We start from the raw sequence: 18,357 nt of genomic DNA on the forward strand, positions 1-18,357 counted from the left end.
ACATTAATCATGTTACCTAATAAGAATATATACAGTCAAATCTGCTTTTTAGTGACCACCTGTATAGAAAGACCCCATTCTTTTGGTTTCCTTTGAATATGCATGGTTTTCCATTGAAACCTGTACTAAAGGAACCTGTACATGAAGACCACCTGCCCGTAAAGACCATTTTTCATTTTTCCCTTGAGTGGTATTTGAAAATGGTTAATCCCTCAAATGCCACTAGGTATACCAAACATTTATATTCAACAAATCCCTATTTAAGTACATAGGTTCAATTTTTTAATCTCTGTTATTAAGTGTAGATTTGTCTCGCCATGGGGACATACATATATCTATGTCACAATGAGTGAGTTAAATGAGAGTTTGATGAGAGATATTTTCATATTAGAAGAAGTTTCCAAATATTGAAATAATTTAATCAGTTTTTACGAGACACATAAGGCTTATATTCCATATTAATATACATGATTAAATCCATATTTGATATCTGCAGGAAGAGCTGATTTTGTTGATGAAGAAGCTGTTCAGTCACACTGATGAGATACCTGCCCAAGCTGCTCATACGCTCTTCAACTATCTGGTGAGTTCTGATGACAGTTTTGATTAGCCTGCCCAATCTATTAGTAGATTGCAAATCCAACAACAGAGCAAATGGAGGAGGGGTGGCATTGTATTCTCTGAATAGACATTGATTGACTAATTGATGATAATGATTATAATTCAGGTGATTTATTTATGCTTTTGATCAAAAAATCAGTTGCTGGTCAATTATAAATTTATCTTTTTGTTGTGTGTTTGACCTTACAACTTCTCCTTTGCTAAGCCCAAGGAGCATAGGCCTTGTAAGTGAACATGAAGTTATTGTCTAGGGCCGGTATTCAATACTAATGTCACAAATATGAGTATATTACATTGTTTTTAGCTTAGATTAAATACTTATCCAACTTCAGTTCAAGCTTTTTGGCTAATTTTTTAACCCTAATAAGGCCGGGCTATTTGAGGTCTTAGTATGGCCGGGGGGGGGGGGGGGGGGGGGCATTATGGCCCCCCTTAAGATCTTGGCCGCAAAGCGGCCAATCGCCGCGAAAATTTGCACGCATGTCAAGTGAAGTGTATAGAATAATATGATAATTTCAATTTTTTGAAAAATCACTCATTTGCATATTTATGGTAATTTATGCAAATAAAGTCATAAAACTCACATTTTTACCCATAAATCATATATTATTCGTGAATAGGCATTTTTTTTCACTACATATATTCATTAGACCATTCTGTATAATAATACAACAACAAAATTTGGAAGAGCCAGCTTATTTCTTATGTTATCCCTTGTTTTGATAATTTCTTATGTTATTCATTGTTTTTTTAACTTATGTATTTCATTGTTTTTGTTGCTTTATTTCATTTCTTACTACAATTCAACTATTTTGACACCCAAAACAACCACCTAAACTCTAAACAAGACCCAATAACCCATGTTTGATCTGTTTTTAGGAAAAATGACTTTTCCATATGTTTTGTACACAAATCACGAAAATGAGCGATTTTCGGGCTGACATGCAAAGACAAAAGGTCACGTGACCTTGTGACCGTAGGTCCGATTTTCAAAAAAAAACTTTAAAAGTTGCGCAAGACTCGAAATAAAAAAGTCAGCAAGTGGCGGGGCACCATCCATATGCGTTCTCGAGCTATCAGAAAAATCGTGGAGGGGGGGGGGGCCATAATGCCCCCCCCCCCCTGCCTTATTAGGGTTAACTCTAAATTTAAGACAGCTTCATAACAGACTTAAGCCAATTATTTGGAGGCCTTGATTGGCAGGCATATGGTTTTCTAACAAAGTATCATAACCTGCGCATAAAGTTACATTAATGTGCATTTAATGTGATGTGTTAATTGCAGATTATTTCGGATTGACAATGTGCCGTCACAATGACTATCAGTTAGTATTTTACTTTCAAATTGGCTTAATAAATTTAAATTCTAAGATGTAATCTGAATACAAGTGAAAGACATATTACTATTAAAACCAAGTAATATACCGGTTTAATCCACATACTGAATTGAACACTGCCCTACGTATGTTTCTTGTTATAAAGAATGACAAATTTCTCTTGTCTCACTCAGATTGGATTCATTATCTACCACTGCCGTGCACCACACGAGGGAGCTAATGAAGCCATCGCCAACACGTTGACTGTTATCTGGCATATTCTACCCTACGTGTCGGGCGTCTCTTTCAAAGACCTCAAACAAACCCTCAAGAAAGAACAATGTGATGTAAGTATTGTTACTTCTTGAATTTAATTGCGTGCTCTTACATGTATTTTGTATAATTATTCTGTAATATATGATTAATTAGTTATGTAATGATTTAAATAATTTGGTACAATTCTTCTGTTAAGATGATATTTTTTTTTGTGTTTCTGTTTTAGTGTACATGGCCAGTATTGATTTTCCTTAGTGACTCATGCAATGAACAACATTATTTTCTTTTAGTACAATATTATTTCAAAATATTTAGTTTTCTTACAAATTATAACTCTACCCAGGTATTTTTGCATCATTATTGATCAACATTTCTTGATATGAGAATGGTTGTAATCACTAGAGTGTAGCAGAGGGACATACATGTAATATCATGTAACATATCATTGTTTTGTATTTTTTCCTCACACAGCCAACCATCCTCATTACAGCAAATGTACCTTGTGCAAAGGTGAGTACTGTTTTGTGATCCCCCCACCCACCCCCCTTCCCAAATATAATTACATTCTTCCTACAAACGTGCAGTTTACAGTATAAATGTTTACAGCAATTTGCTTGAAAAGCTATTAGGAGGTCAAAGTGCATGTGCTTTAACTTTATGAAGTGAATGTTTTAATTCTTTGGAAAAATATGTCAATAAGGATCGTGTTCAAGTTTCTCATATTCTTCTCATCTTGTTTCTTTTAATTGTATTCATTTGTTGATACATACATGTCCTTGTATATTGAAAGTGTAGTAAAGAAAACAGGACTTAATTGGTATTTGAAATTGACGGATACATTTTTATTAATTGTTGTTAAACAGAAACTGATTGTTCATGGTCCGAATGAGAGTGATATTCCAACACAGCTCCCTATCAGTGAGGTAAGATAACTCAATCATTCTCTTGGCGTTTCTTTTCTTTCAATATATCACATAATTCTTTCCTTTCAATATCACGTTGACCTATTTCAGCTGCGCATGATGGATATGTTTTCTTTGCTATATTTAGTAAAGAAACATTCAACGGAAAATTATCCCTCTTGATATTGTGATAGTGGTAATCAAATGCAGAACCAATACTGACTATTCCATTCATGTACTTCTACTTGTTAATCAATATACCTTCTCTTGTAACTATTGAAAAGTGGAATCTGGCCTTTTAAAAATATATACTGGTATCATTCCTAATTCAGCTCACTTGTAACTTGTTCCTCCACAGGATATGCAATTTGAGGAGATCTTACAAGACTGTTTAGAGTTCTTTAACATCCCTCCAGCTCAGCATGGATCCCACTTCTTGGTGGATAAAAAGACAAGTAAGAAATAGATAAAGAGATAATTGCTACAAAATAAAGGATTAGCTTGAAATAGACACATGTTTACTGAAGCTTTGAGTCTTGCTAGGCAAGATCTTCACCAAGTCTGTATTTATTGATATTCTTAAGTAAAAACAAACAAACAAATAAAACGTATGAAAGAGCATCAGCGCAAAGGTTGAAACATCTTTAGAGAAATAAAGTTTAATATGGAAATGGGTGAAAATAGTATAACCTTTTGTAAGAGTAGGGGGAAAGTCTGGCGTAGTGGTGAACTTGCAGATCCATTAGTTACAACGGGAGGAGAGATTTGAGGATCACAGTGTGTGTTTGCTCATCCCGTCTCAGCCAGAGGTGATGCCAAATACTTTAACTTCATAATACAATAACATTTATGCAATATGTAAATGTACAAGGAGCTGCACATACCTAACAGTTTATTGCATTGTTGACTCTCATCATGTTGGATTGTGTTGACTCTTATCATGTTTTATTGAAGGCAAACAATTCTTTGGTATTTTATCTTCAATATGCTGTAGTATAGCTTCAGGCTTTAGAACAGTGGTACATCATTGACTTTTCTGACTGATCATGCTATTGATTAATGATATTTTTACGTTATTATGATCAATCGTGATAACACAAAAATTATTTTATGAACATATATCAATATAATGTACATTTAGAGTAAACGTCAATGTCAATATATTTTATTATAAGTAATGTCTCATAAAATTTGATGAAACTTAAACTTTATAGTATACAGAGCCTATTTCATCAATATCTTACCCGGTAACTATACACTATCTGCTCTAGAGCCCGGTTAAACATCAAACATCTTCCATTTTAGAGTGTTCTGAGTGGAGTGAACTTTATCTTTTTTTAATGATTTTCTAGATCAAATGCTAGATGTGAAGTCCTATGTGAGAGACTTCTATGCCTACAGACGTTCACAGTGCCCTGAGCTCATACTAAAGAAAATGGATAAGCAGCTCGGACTGGAGAAACTCCAGCGACAGGTAAATAGATTGTAACCATCTTATTTTCAATTCAATTTAATTCAGGTGTTATTCAATCCATTATCTAGTTCTAAAACGTACAGTTGTAATTCCAAACTAATTATGTTGTTGCAAAACAGTCAACATCTCAGCAATAGTTTACATCATATATATGCTTCCTTCTGCTCTGTGTGTATAGATGTTTGTATGTAATGATACCTCACACACAAAAAGTACTCCTTGAGATTGCTCTTTCAGTTGCGCCGCTCAAAAGATTTGGAATAACCTACCAATAGACATAAAAAGCCTCATCTTTTGCTGTCTTCAAAAAAAAATTCAGGATCTTTTTAATTTTTTTCTTTCTTGTGTGTCTGTAAAGTAACACTGTTAGGATTTGTGTTTTCATCACAACACAGTTGATATATACATATGTGCTGCGCTTTATGCATGTAAATTGATCTAATTATTATTATAATCATTATTATTATTATTATTATTATTAATATTTTTATTATTATTTACAAACAGGCCTTCACTTTGAAGTTATCTGAGCTTGGACGAGTCTACTTCTCAATGACAACACTGCAAAGTACACCAAAGAATAATGTAAGTACAATTGAATAAACTATAAAAAAAGGTTTGAATGAGTGTATGAGCAATTTTGCAAGACGGTTGAAGTAAGTACATGAAAAGTGCTGTACTCACAGTATACCTGTATAGGACATGTTTTGGAATTTTTATTTTATTTAGCAAGCAAAGTGTCAACTATTTTACCTAATTTAAAATAAAATTGAAATTGTTGCCCTTAATCACTTTGAATCTATTGTTTAGGACCATTGGTTATGGTGGCTATTGGTCAAGCCAATTTTTGCACATTTATGTTCAGTGATAGGAACATGTACATATTTGCTTTTTTTCTCCATATATCCAATCCAACAATTTTATTGATACACATCCAATATCATACGCTTTTCCTGAAGTTACCACATGTTTCATAAATGGCTCCACATTCATAACAACTTATAACAATTTATAACAACAAATTGTCTGTAGTAGCAAATCTGTGGTAGATTTCACATTGATTGTCAAATCATCATGCATTATTGTCCTCTACAGATGAACATCCATAGATTTATAACAATGAATTGTCCATATTAGCAAGTGTGGGGTAAATTTCACTTTGATTTTTGTATCGTACTGCAATAATTTCCTCTACAGATGAATATCCACGTCTCGTTCCTCCATGACGAGTTGATCAGACTGCCGTCATTCCCAAGGAAGGCATTGGATGCTGAGTTCTTGCTTTACTCTATACAACAGATGGGGAAGGTGAGTCCTTTAATGATGATGATGATGATGATGATGATGATGGTGATGAGGATGATGGTTATAATATGATAATGGTAATGATGATGATAGTGGCTTTAGATGCAGAGTTATAGCCTTCTTCTGTACAACAAATGGAGAAAGTGAGTCGGTGAGTTGTGTGATTAACAGTCATCATTAAACTTAAATTACAATAATAACAGTACACATGATAATGATCCCTTTAACAATTATCACGATGATAAAAATAATACCACAAAAAACAATATGTTGTACTCAATAATACCAGAAACCTTGATAATACATGTAATACTTCATATTCTAAACATTCAGAATTTTGCTGCAAGAAACTTTCAAAAATATGAAACACTTTGAATTGATTTACATTGTAAATCTTTTAACGAGGAAAATATTGAAAAAAATGTAATCATCTTGAATTGTTTATCTATCTGTAGGAACTCTTTGGTCTCGATGTTCTTCACAAGTTCATGTGGGTGAAGGTAAGAAATGAATATATCTGATTGTATAGTTTGCCAATTTCAAAGTAGCATTTAGCCTGGGTTATTCAGGTATTTTTTTGCCCATTTTAGAAAGTATTCTAAGGATATGCATCATGACTATGATTAATAAACTAGTGATATGATACAGGAAAAATCCTTTGAAATGCCTAGTTTGTGTTGGGTATGTCTTGAATCTCTTTTATTCATTTTTTCTGTTGTCAGTTATTTTATCACGTTTTCGAAGAACAGTCATTCTTTTGCAGTATCAAGTCTATCTTTGTGCATTTCAAGTGATCCAAATCCTGAATATAGTAATAAACTGCAAATGTTGTATAAATCTGTTGATAACTTACATGTATGACTACACATAGGCACATTCAATTCCACTGAAAACTGCCATGGAGAAATTCATTTACAATGATTTTACAACTTCTTCTTAAAATAAAATTCAGATGACTCAGACTGTGTTCAACCACATGTCTTCTGACTTTCCATGAAGCTGTTGAATGCATTCATCTATGAATACACATAGGCATGTTCAATTCCACTAAAAATTGTCATGAAGACATTCATTCACAATGATTTTATTACTTCTTAAAATGATATTCAGATGACTCAGACCGTCTTCAATCACATGTCGTCTGACTTTCCATGGAGCGGTGACATCCAACTCTTCCTCAACGTGATCAACGGCGCCCTTCTGCTTCACTGTGAAGACATTTCCATTCTCCGTCTCTGCCTGTCGACCTACATCAACATCTCCCGCCACTTCAAACACATCTTTGCTACAAAGGGGTAAAAATAAAGTTCTTTGCTCATTTCTTTACAACTGAGAGTAAGAGAGTAAGGGTTATATCAATAAGCAATGGCACGAAAATGACATTCTCTAACGACATAAAATTTATTCAATATTTTTGTTCTTACTTCTTATTTTTATAGTTCTTTATCTTATTTTTTTACTTCATTACCACTTTTCTACATCCAATTTTTTGTGGGTGCTACAGTGATGTGTACTTTCTATTTTATTTTTGTTTGTAAACTTAAAGATTTACTGCTTTTTGATGAAAATTTGATTAAGAAAAAAGGAACAACAGAAGGAATATGTTGGGTTGTATCCATCTCAATCATGTGCCAAAATGTTAATCACAATTGTTCAATAACTCAAGTGTGTTTGTCTTTATTCATTTTACTTTGCAGTTTCCAGTACATCATGCCTACGATCCTACGTATCTACACTCATCACCAATCCAATCCGCTTGTCTGCAGGAGTATAGAGGTATTCACCAATGCACACATACTTGCACAATATCATTTCCATGCAACACATATGTTCAATTTTCCAAAGTGTTTGAACTCTGTACCTGTCAAATATGTAGGCATACACATTTGTGTATGACTGGATTCCAGTTACATAGAGAGTCGCATGGAATATCGATCATGACAAGAACAATATATTTGCACATGTTCATGTCAGAGTATAATGCACATATTTGAGATTAGACTTTAATGAATGCACATTTATGTAAATGATTATGTTATATATTTGTTTCAAGTTGGCAGTTGTTGTCTAGCATTTGTTTTTCTTTAACAAGGTTAATTAGTTAAACCTTTTCTTAGATTTTGCATGGTGCATGATATTCTCAATGTAGCATGAAATCAATATGTATGATTGAACATGTTAAAAAGCGTTATAGAATTTTCAATTCATTTTTTTTTTAAAGATTGCTTCCTTATTATTAGACTATTTACAGACTCTTTTGTTTGTGGGAAGAGACAGAAATGTATAAATGCATTGTATGTGAAAAACAAAAAGGAGACGGCACTTTTTGAGCTGTTTATAGTGTGGGTTTATGAAGAATGTTATTAGGCCATTTTTCCTGTCATGTCCAAATTTGTAGAAATATCTTCTTGCAATTACACTGTACAATTTCTCCTCCAAGCTTGTGTATATTATATTCACTGCATAAACATGTAAATTGAATAAATAAATCATAAAAATATGAGAGATAATTGGTTCACTAATGACATGAAAACTATACTCCATGGACAGATTTTTGGCCGACATCACACAGACGATCATATGCTATGAAGTAAAGTCGCTTTTATTTTATTTTCCTGAATAGGGAGAGGCAGTAATCATTAAATCATTTGCCTAATGACATCAAGTACTATTTAACTGGTCGTTAATAATTTTCTTGGCTGGTGATATGATAAAGGGTTAGCATTCCTTTTTTTGTGGTTTATGTATTACACATACTTTATTTAAATGCATGATGATTTAATTTGATTTAATTTAGTTGATGTCTTTCTTTCTAGCACTGAAAAAGGGAAGTTTGCCTGTGTTTCATTTGGCATGCTGCATGATGTGTTTCACAAGTTGTAAGTGCTTTTATAGTTTTTTTTTTCACAATTGGGGTAAAGAATGTGCTGAGAGAGAGAGAGAGAGAGAAAAGGGTATCGACTCGCATCATTCAACTCCTTTTTGATTGTCAGAAGATAACATAATTCTATTCCATACCCAAGGTAACATCGTCAGTTTTATTTAAATCAAGATATATAGAGAAATTTTTTATTTTGTATTTACTAAATTTCTTTTGGCTAAAGGTTTTAATTTATTACCTAACATTTTGTCCAAAAACAAGTCATGCTGTCGTCACAAAATTTATTTTGCATGTATGATTGTTCATGAACAAACACTTCCTTTCTGATAGCTGGGCTGGTGAGATAAAACTAATATTATTTAAAACAATTAATTGTTTTTTATTCATTTCATCAGTATGTTTTAAAAGATGCATGTCTTTGTTTCATATACCCACAATTATAGATTGATAATTCTATTTTGTCTATTTAGTTTTTGTTAAAGTCATTCTGCACTTTTATAATAGTCAAAGAAAGCTACACTTATTTGTTTCCCGTAGTTAACTAAGTATCTTATTTCTTTTTTCTCACCAATATTAGGAGCTTACCTATGTGAACATGAGCATAAGGCAAAGTGTCTATTTCATTGTTACGCATGTTTGTAGAGTCAGGCACAAGCTGATTTATTTTAACTTTCATACCAAGCTCATCATCAATACAAACCATCCTGAGAGATTTCCAGAAATTTTGGATGTTCAATTTATTGATATACACCTAGCATGATTTTTCTCAAGAATTTATATCTGGATTTATCCATTTATTTTTGCAGTATGTGTGTCGTCAGTTCTACATTCTCCACATGAAGCCGTTTGTCCTTCAGCTGTTTGGAAGCGCTGCTCCTATTTTGAAGGTTGGCTCTGAAGAGGCTCCTAACCCCCTAAAAGTAAGTTCTCTACTAAATGCTATCTTTCTGACCCTAAATCTATCTCGTCTATAAGCCCTTATTGTTACATAAAGCCATGATAGGGTTGCGGCTGGAGCTGCATTCTTGACATAGAGCCATACGTCATTCAGCTGTGTGGAAGTGCTGCCCTCTGTCTTAAAGGTTGGCTCTGAAGAGGCTCCTAAACCCTTTGAAATAATGCCCTTTGTTTATAAGGTTAGGGTTAGAGTTGAAGCTAGGGCTACATTCTTCCAGGCTCCTGTTTGATAATTTTTGTTATCTATAATAAGTACTAGTTTCTAAGCTAGTGTAACAAATTGCCCTAAAGGCAATCAAATTGAAAGATTTTATTGATTATACAATTTATGAAATAGTCCTTTCAATTGTGTAGGTTTATATCCCACCGCTGCCACCACTCATGGTGAAATCTTGTTTTTAGGTACAAACACATTTTATGGGAAAACATAATAGTAACCACTATGTTACCCATCGATAAACTGTAATTTATCTCATTTATATGTCCTTCATAACTCTTGTATTTATTTACAATTTGGTAGTCCTATCAAATTATCACTGATTAGAAAAATAAATTGGCTTGAAGTGATATCCTTCGTCCCGATGCATTTAACATTACTGACATTAACTTGACACAACATTGCATACCTTAATGCATTATGGTTTATCTATCTTTTTAGGCCTCTGCAAAAGCACTGTTCAAGCTCCTCCTCTCATTGGAGAAAGACAGCAAAGATACTCTGGATCTCCTGGAGTTGGTTAGTGGTGACAAACCACTCAAAACACTTGTAAGTATTGTAAAAAAAGAACCAAAGCTTATACAAAATCTCTTTCCTACCTCATTGGCTAAATGGCTACTTACTTGTGAAAAGCTTAACCAAAAGTACATTTTTAAAGCTTCAAAATTAAAAGTTTCTGTGAGTTTTTTGATAGTGAGAAACATCTCACAACACTTGTCACTATGCTAGAAAGGAACCAAAGTTTATAGAAACTTATTGACTGACTCATTAAATACTCAAGTGTGAATAGGTCAAGAAACAGAAATATAATCATAAATCTTATTGGTTGTGTATTCTCAAGATAATGATAAAAAGATGAGGTAACGCTCACTTTACACCTAGGCCCCATCTTACAAAGAGTTGCGATTGATCCAAATCAATCACAAGTTTGCAATCTCCTATCTCTTATGTACATACATAGTTGCGATTGATATTAATCGCAAATAAGTTGCGATTAATATTAACTCTTTGTAAGACAGGGCCCAGGTGTGGCATTAATCAAAACACTTGTTGAGATACAAAACGATCTACCAAAAATTAACAGAGAAGTAGAAGTAGTACAACCATGTAACAAAAACACTTGAACCTCTATAGCACAACACTTCTACAGGGGATTTTTACCTATTCTACTTTTCTTCCTGGTACAGGACTTCTGTTACAACAATGACCCTCTGGCGACCTTCAACATCCCAGAAGCCATCAGGTTGTGTGTCGTCGTCGTCGCCTTTGCGCCTGAATCTGTCCGGAGTGCCCAGATGCTGGTAAGTTGTGCTGTAATCAAGTGTGAATGCAAGGGTGTTCCGGCACAAGTACTAGTGGCACCCAAGAACTACATATAGTATATGTTTATGTATGTAGATATTGTTGGATGGAGGGGGTATCAGGTTATCTCTCCTCCCCTACCCCTCCTCCACTCCCTTATTTAGACCCAGCCTGGCTCCTTTTACCAAAGGTGGTGCTGGAGTTATTTTATTTGACTAATTTAACCAGTGCATTTTAGAATACTCATTTCGAAATGATGGAGGTGCTCCTTGAATAGTGTAGCTTTTCACTTACCTTTCAACTGTTCTGTTCTAGGGTGTGTTGGATGCCATAGTGCCCCTCTATCTACAGCATCTGAAAGACCAGACAAAGAGAAGGGACAACTCCAGCGCTGCCAAGTTAGAGACCACGGCCATCACCAACCTAGCGGTCACTATCAAGGCACTCATCACAGGTGCTGAGACTCTGGCGAGGTATGTGTATTTACAATACAGTCAGACCCATCTATAAAGGCCACTAAAGGGAATCAGAAAAGTGGCCATTGTAGACAAGTGGCCCTTCTAGGCAGGTTCTACAACATATATTTCTTTCCTGCAGTAGACAAAATACAAGGTCAATTTAGACATGTGGCCTTTATAGAGAAGTGGCCACAAAGATAGGTTTTAATGTTTAACAATAACACTCCATCGCGGAAATTGAGCACAAGCAGAAATTGTACATGTAGCTTAATTGTTCGACAGAATTCATTTATATTGTGTCTTAATGCTATACTCATACATTCATGTAAAAGCTTACATTGTAGCTGGTAGCACGATGCAGGGCATATTTTTTTTCCTTTCAGTTCTGTGCTGTCAACACACTTAATGGGTCATGTAGCAAGATGAAGAGGGGAAAACAGAGACAGGAGTAGAGAATAGTACAGAGCAAGGATGGGAGGGAGATACATGAAATGTAATGTAGAGAGAAAGGGAGGGAAGAGATAGAAATTATGGTAGAGGGTTGATAGACAATCAGGGAAAGAGAAAGACGAATAAATTTCCAATATTATATATCACTCTGTGTACAAAATTATAATGATAAAGGTTTTATCAAGGAAAATATCTAGAGAGGGATTTGAAGCTTTATGCAAATTTTGTATCCCCATATATACATGTATATTGACATGATTCCTTGAATGTACCTTTATTCCATGATTACGCAAACATTTGTATCCTCTTTCCAGGAGTACCAGTGGACCAAGCCGCAAGATCGACACGTCCAATGTGGCTGCCAGTTTCAAGAGCTCTTCCAACTCCCAGCAGAGCTCGGTCCGCAAGCATAACTCGCGCAAGTCGGGCATCAACAACTCAAACAACATCGACCTAGGAGACGAGGATATGAGGGAAGATTTTAGATTCAGGTAACCATTGAACGTTGATTAGTATAATAATAATGATAATGGGTTCTTGTATAGCGCTCATGTCTGTCCGCTGTTGTCCCCCCTATCTTTGGCATGGCTGCTTTTTCGGCACTCTAATGATTTTCAAGGAATTAGTTGCTGTCAGGTACCCATTTACTTCAAGTGTAGCAAATGTGGATAGATGTCTTGCCAATGGTCACTATTAATTAGGAACAAAATAATTCACTCAATAACTCATAAACGAAGCTCCCCTAAGCTGAGGTAATGTAATACTGTACCCCATAATCTTATTTGCAGTGTTACTGGGTAGATGGTGCAATATGAATGTCTATTATCATGTTTTCTTTAATTTCATTTCTTACTCCAGAAGGTTTAAAGATCTTTTATGATCTTTTATGAAGTGATATCACAACCTCCACTGGCAAATATCATCTTCTATTCATTAAAATACAGATACAATGACGATCGCGTCCAGCGTCGTTACGAGGACGATTCTGAAGAATCAGAGACCATGAACGAGTTCTGCAAGCCAAGAGACATGCTGCTGAGCGTGGTCTCCGAGTTCTACTGCCACGGACTGGCCAGGCTCAAGGAACTCAGACCGGTAGCAGAGTCCAGGACCCACAGCCAGACTGAAATCATGGACCAGAAATGCCATATGGTATGTGGGCTTGGTAAAACCTTTTTCACATTATGCCACGGTTAAAAGCGGTGGGCAAACTTAGCATAGTGTGCTTTATGATTCTGTATCTTACACCACACAGATGTAATCTTTGAAGGCTTCCATGGTGAGGATAGATTTGAGCGAGGTTCGCGGTTACACCACGTATACTTTCAACAGGGTTAGTTGGACCTGAAAAGGGCCCACTCATGCTCTATCTCCGCGTTTCGATAAGTTGTACCTATCGTCTTTAGCTACCTTGACATCATCCTGAAGACCTCCAATGTCCAATCTTTATCAATTTGCAGGTTATACATTATATTTCATTAAAACTATATTAATATACCTTACTTAAGATGTACTCTGTACCATGATGCTGTATGTAGAAACTGTTGTAAATATTATCTTTTGTGGTTACTTCCTGGCAGCGTATTGCGGAAGTTGCCCTGACCTTACTAAAGGTCGCGCCTCATGACCCCGTGACCATGGGATGCAAAGGACTTCAAAGGTTAGTAAATTTACCTCAAGAATTTTGTAATTTTTTTTCTTCAATGGATTTGTTTACTAACGTATTCAAATTTTATGCATACTTTTTTTAAAAGGTTGTTCTTGACAACTTGAAAAATTCCTGAGGCTTGCCCGACATAGCAACATGTGATGTATGTAGACCAGATTCCAAGTATTGTAGTTCATTCATTAATAATAGGTTAATGGAGTAACTTATTACTAGGTCCCCAGGTAAGAAAAAACCATAAGTCCAAATCCATTCATTTACCTCACCTAGCTTGGTCAAGTGTGACAAATGTAGATTAATGTCTTGCCAAAGGACATCAGCGCCGCTCCAGGACTTGCACCGCGAACCATCTGATCCACACTCCGGTGACGTATCCTGTAGACCACGAGACCTCCATACATGTACATGCAGTGTGAACTTCACTTCCTGGTTAAGATACCCCACTTATAGACGATACTGGAAATCATACTGAATGTTAACTTCACTGAACATGAATAATTCATCATTGTCTCTTATGAAAATCACAGATACATCTCCAAGATGATACCTCTGACCGAATAGGGAGTGTTTTTTTTTTGCGATAATTTATTGCAATGATCGTGACATAATAATAACAGATACTCTCAACCACTCTGTTAACTCTTATCATGCCGTAATGAATACAGACCAGTACCACAGGGCTAATCCCCATTGTGCCAAGCCACAAATCTCCCCTGTGCCAAGTTTATTTTGAGAAAATCTGATAATCTGATGGTGCGATCAATAGCCATGCGAAGCACTCAGCACAGTACAATGAGCATGAACAATAACTGCTAATACGAATGCGAGAGTGCATGTATTAAGCAGCTAAGCTGTGGCTCGCTTGCGTGAATTAAGCAGCCAATCGATAGCGTGCTCGCGTGTACAAAGCACTATAACGGTAGCGTGCATGCAGCCTTATGTCAGGATATGAGTTAAATAAACTGATCATGGATGATATGTCATTGTCTCTTCTGTCGATCACAGGTACATCACCAAGATGATACCCCTGACAGACTGGTCCAACCAGGACCTACGCCCCGCCCTCATCACCCTTCTCAAGAGACTGGACAAACTCTTTCAGAAGATCCATAAGAAACCTACACTCATGGTGAGTTAGAATAAGAACAAGAAATAAAACCATATACTTTCAAAGGGAGAGGGTCGTCAGTTTCCAAATGCAGAAGGCCATAATTTGCTGACACCAGACTCAGAGGAAATACCTGTAATGGGTGTACCATATAAGTTTGCACACAGAAAACCCAGCATGGTCCCATCAAGAAATAGACCCTAGTCTCTTGGAAAGTCTTCTGGTAAGAGAGAGTTAGAAAATGACTTCACCAAATGGGGGAATGGGTGGAAAATACAAAGCTTTACATAAAGCCTGTTGGTCATAAAACTGAAGGCTTATCCTGGTGATTGACAACACCTGTTATTGGGTAAACACCTGGATGGTGTCCAAGCTCCATTAGAGCCCACTACTATGCATCTTTAAGTCAAGCTCTTTCTCTTGCAGTGGTCTATGCATTACAATCCAAGGACATAATGTCTTCTTTTCTTGATAATTATGGTGATGAGAACTCTCACATTGTTGAGATCAAATGTTGTATTCAAAATAGTATTGTACAGTTTTTTTAATAACTTCCACAGGCCATGAGATTAATTGATTCCTTTAAGCATGAGGTAAACTTGCAGTCGTTTTTATTTTATTTTGATATTTTAGCGCCACATGGACTGGGAATCAGCCGCAAACTTTCTGAAGGGAATCTACATCACCCTGACGAAACAGAGCATTATCAGCCATCTTCCCCATTTGAAGGTAACATATAGAATCAAATCCCAAGAGGTATATGTTATACAAGTCAAACCTGTCTATAAAGGCCACCCAAGGGAAAAAGGAAAACTGGTCACTGTAGACAGGTGGCCTTTCTTGACAGGTCCTACAACAAATGTTTCTTCCTAGAGGGAGGCAATACAGGTGACCATTTTAGATAGGTGGTCTTTATAGAGAGGAGGTCGCTAAGACAGGCTTTTTCTTGCAGTTACATAGTGCTGCACTCATTACTCCACAGGTCGGGGCCATTTAACAGTAACATTTCACTTTAAATAAGATGTGTGGAGCCAGTATAGTACATTTGTCCTTTAAAAAAATAAATGGAACCTCAGAAGTCTCTTGAATTGATCAACAGCTAAAACAGTCTTTAAAGTAGTAGGTAGCTGGTTCCATAACTTACCTGCAACGGATGGAAAAAGATATTTCTCCTGCATGTTTCTTAGCGACGAGATGAAAATGCTGGGAAATGCTGGGAAAATCAGATTGCAGGAGGACGGTACAGTGCACTGTAGGCTGAGGCTATCATCAGTAGATATGAAGCCATCTTAACTCACATACCTCTTAAAGGTTACTACCTGTCGTAAAATTCAAGAAGATAGGATGACCTAGTAATTCATTTAATTTAGATTGAAATTTGATGTAATACATGCTCATCAATTTTCATATTTTAAATGCTGTGATCAAAGCTCATACATGTAGAAATGAATCTAAGCATTAAAGCCCCATTGCACTACTATTTGTACCCTCTATATAACAAACAATGCCTAATCATAGACCATTGGTCCCTATGCTGATTTGATGAGATAACCACCTGTCGGTAACCATGCAGTGAGATTTAATCCCTTTTGGCCAAACTAGTGCAGTGGGGATTTAAGGTTATAAAGTATTTTGAAGAGAATCCAGTGAAGTCTAATATTTTTTTAAATTTTTTGTTAATGACACCTCAGTCCCTGCTCAACATCTGCCTCGCGCTCCTCCTCTGCGATGGATCTGCTCCTGGTGGAGCCGATGGTCTCCAGCTGCTCAACGTGGCCTCCTCGGGCGGGGTCCGCTTTACCCCTCCACCGGTCTTCTGCTCCTCCGTGGTCCGACTAGTCGCCATGCAAATGCACTGTATGAAGGTGAGAACAAGCTAGGTCACATGATCACTCACCCCCTGTGTGATCCACCCATGACCCTCTCAAGGTCACCAGAAGGTCATTGGCCGTTTCTTTTCGCTCTGTGTTTAAAAAAAGGAACAAAGCCGTAGTGCTCATGAAACTAGATGAAAGTTGGCACAAAGTCGTTGACGTGTGTTTCACTAGCTTTGTAGATTTAGTAGGCAACATCGGTGTGTATTAACCCAGTGTGAGTGTGAATGAATGAATGTGTATCTCTGTGTGTATGATATGCTGTAGTATCAGGGTTCATTCAGACCTGAGGCATTCAACCCCTTAAGAATAAGCCCCGACAAAACTAAACTGGATATATAGTATAGTGTGTTTCCATTCTGTTTCTTCAAATCAACACACAGATAAAGGAATACACATTTGAGTAAGGGCCATTTTTTGTGCTGCTTTGCTTCTCTTTTCCTTTAATATTGCCTCCTGAAATTTGAAAATGTTAGTTTTGCCTTCTCTTTCGGAAGGTGCTTTTTTTGCCTTTGGGACTGAATGGGCCTTTATATAGGAGTGCATCTGTGTGTGCGAGGTTAATTGTATGATGACTGGAAAATTAATGCCTTTTTTCCCAACACAGGTGTAATTTTCTGCATTAAGAGGTAGAATTCTCTAACTAAAACCTGTCTAATCCTATAGTTGAAAATATTTCTTGCTGCTTTCTGCTGTATTTGTCATTATCAAATGCAGTTCAAGGATTTTAACTTAGTTTTTTTTTATTATAGAGATATAATTTTCACATGTAGTGTGGATCAAGGATAAAAAGTATGCACTAAATTTGCTTTCTTTGTAAAAGTCAGATAAATTCCTGTGTAGATTTACTCTAACATTTGAAAGTTTAATTATACATAATATAATAAATCAGAGTGTAAAGATGTAATGATTGATTTAGAAAAATTCTTGTCATGAATCTGTGGTAAATGTTTTCTTTAGTTTTACTAAATCTTAAAGGTACATGTAGCTTATCGTTTCCATTAAAATATCCCTCATTATACATTCTTTCAATTTGAACCTCTTTTTTTTTAAGTTGAAAGATTTGTATTATTTTGTTGGCATAAACCATTACTGTACTTTATTAGGTGCCTGTGACAAATAGCTATTTATTAATTTGAATTAGCATCAAATTTATTCAGCAGGGATGATTCAGAGAGCCGGATGGGACATCAGTGTAGTATATATATACCCTCACATAAAAATTCTTCCTGTACCTTTTTGTTGACGGGAATTTGATTTCACAATTGTACCATGTAAACTTTTTTCATAAAACCAATTACATGCTTACATTAAAGGGAATAGGTATTGCTAGAAAATACTATGATATATTTGGTACAATGTATAGCTGTATAGTGATGAAGTTATTGTTAGAGACTACAATGTAATTTTGTGTACAAGTCACGCTCACAGCATTACAGGCACATGTACACTACTTAACTGAGCAAAAAAGATGTTGTATAACTTAATTTTGATTTTAAATTTCAAATTCAGTTTTCAGAAATATCGGACTTAGAAAAAGAAACAAGAAAG

At 35.8% G+C, this 18,357-nt stretch overlaps 1 protein-coding gene across 1 annotated transcript in view; it reads left to right on the forward strand.

The window, feature by feature from the left end:
* The window catches only part of LOC578533 (protein unc-80 homolog), a 58,401-nt gene that overhangs the window by 23,117 nt on the left and 16,927 nt on the right, over positions 1–18,357 (forward strand). Inside the window, exons 18-38 of the mRNA XM_030981785.1 lie at positions 497–583; positions 2,131–2,283; positions 2,684–2,722; positions 3,076–3,135; positions 3,473–3,569; positions 4,467–4,588; positions 5,096–5,173; positions 5,786–5,896; positions 6,349–6,393; positions 7,004–7,188; positions 7,591–7,669; positions 9,581–9,694; positions 10,390–10,497; positions 11,136–11,249; positions 11,566–11,723; positions 12,473–12,649; positions 13,103–13,310; positions 13,739–13,818; positions 14,830–14,953; positions 15,566–15,661; positions 16,624–16,797. Of these exons, the coding sequence (XP_030837645.1) occupies positions 497–583; positions 2,131–2,283; positions 2,684–2,722; positions 3,076–3,135; positions 3,473–3,569; positions 4,467–4,588; positions 5,096–5,173; positions 5,786–5,896; positions 6,349–6,393; positions 7,004–7,188; positions 7,591–7,669; positions 9,581–9,694; positions 10,390–10,497; positions 11,136–11,249; positions 11,566–11,723; positions 12,473–12,649; positions 13,103–13,310; positions 13,739–13,818; positions 14,830–14,953; positions 15,566–15,661; positions 16,624–16,797 (2,409 nt within the window). The remainder of the gene's footprint in view (positions 1–496; positions 584–2,130; positions 2,284–2,683; positions 2,723–3,075; positions 3,136–3,472; positions 3,570–4,466; positions 4,589–5,095; positions 5,174–5,785; positions 5,897–6,348; positions 6,394–7,003; positions 7,189–7,590; positions 7,670–9,580; positions 9,695–10,389; positions 10,498–11,135; positions 11,250–11,565; positions 11,724–12,472; positions 12,650–13,102; positions 13,311–13,738; positions 13,819–14,829; positions 14,954–15,565; positions 15,662–16,623; positions 16,798–18,357) is intronic.

Source organism: Strongylocentrotus purpuratus, unplaced genomic scaffold (assembly GCF_000002235.5).
Source record: "Strongylocentrotus purpuratus isolate Spur 01 unplaced genomic scaffold, Spur_5.0 spur5_scaffold_12, whole genome shotgun sequence".
NCBI lineage: Eukaryota > Metazoa > Echinodermata > Echinoidea > Camarodonta > Strongylocentrotidae > Strongylocentrotus > Strongylocentrotus purpuratus.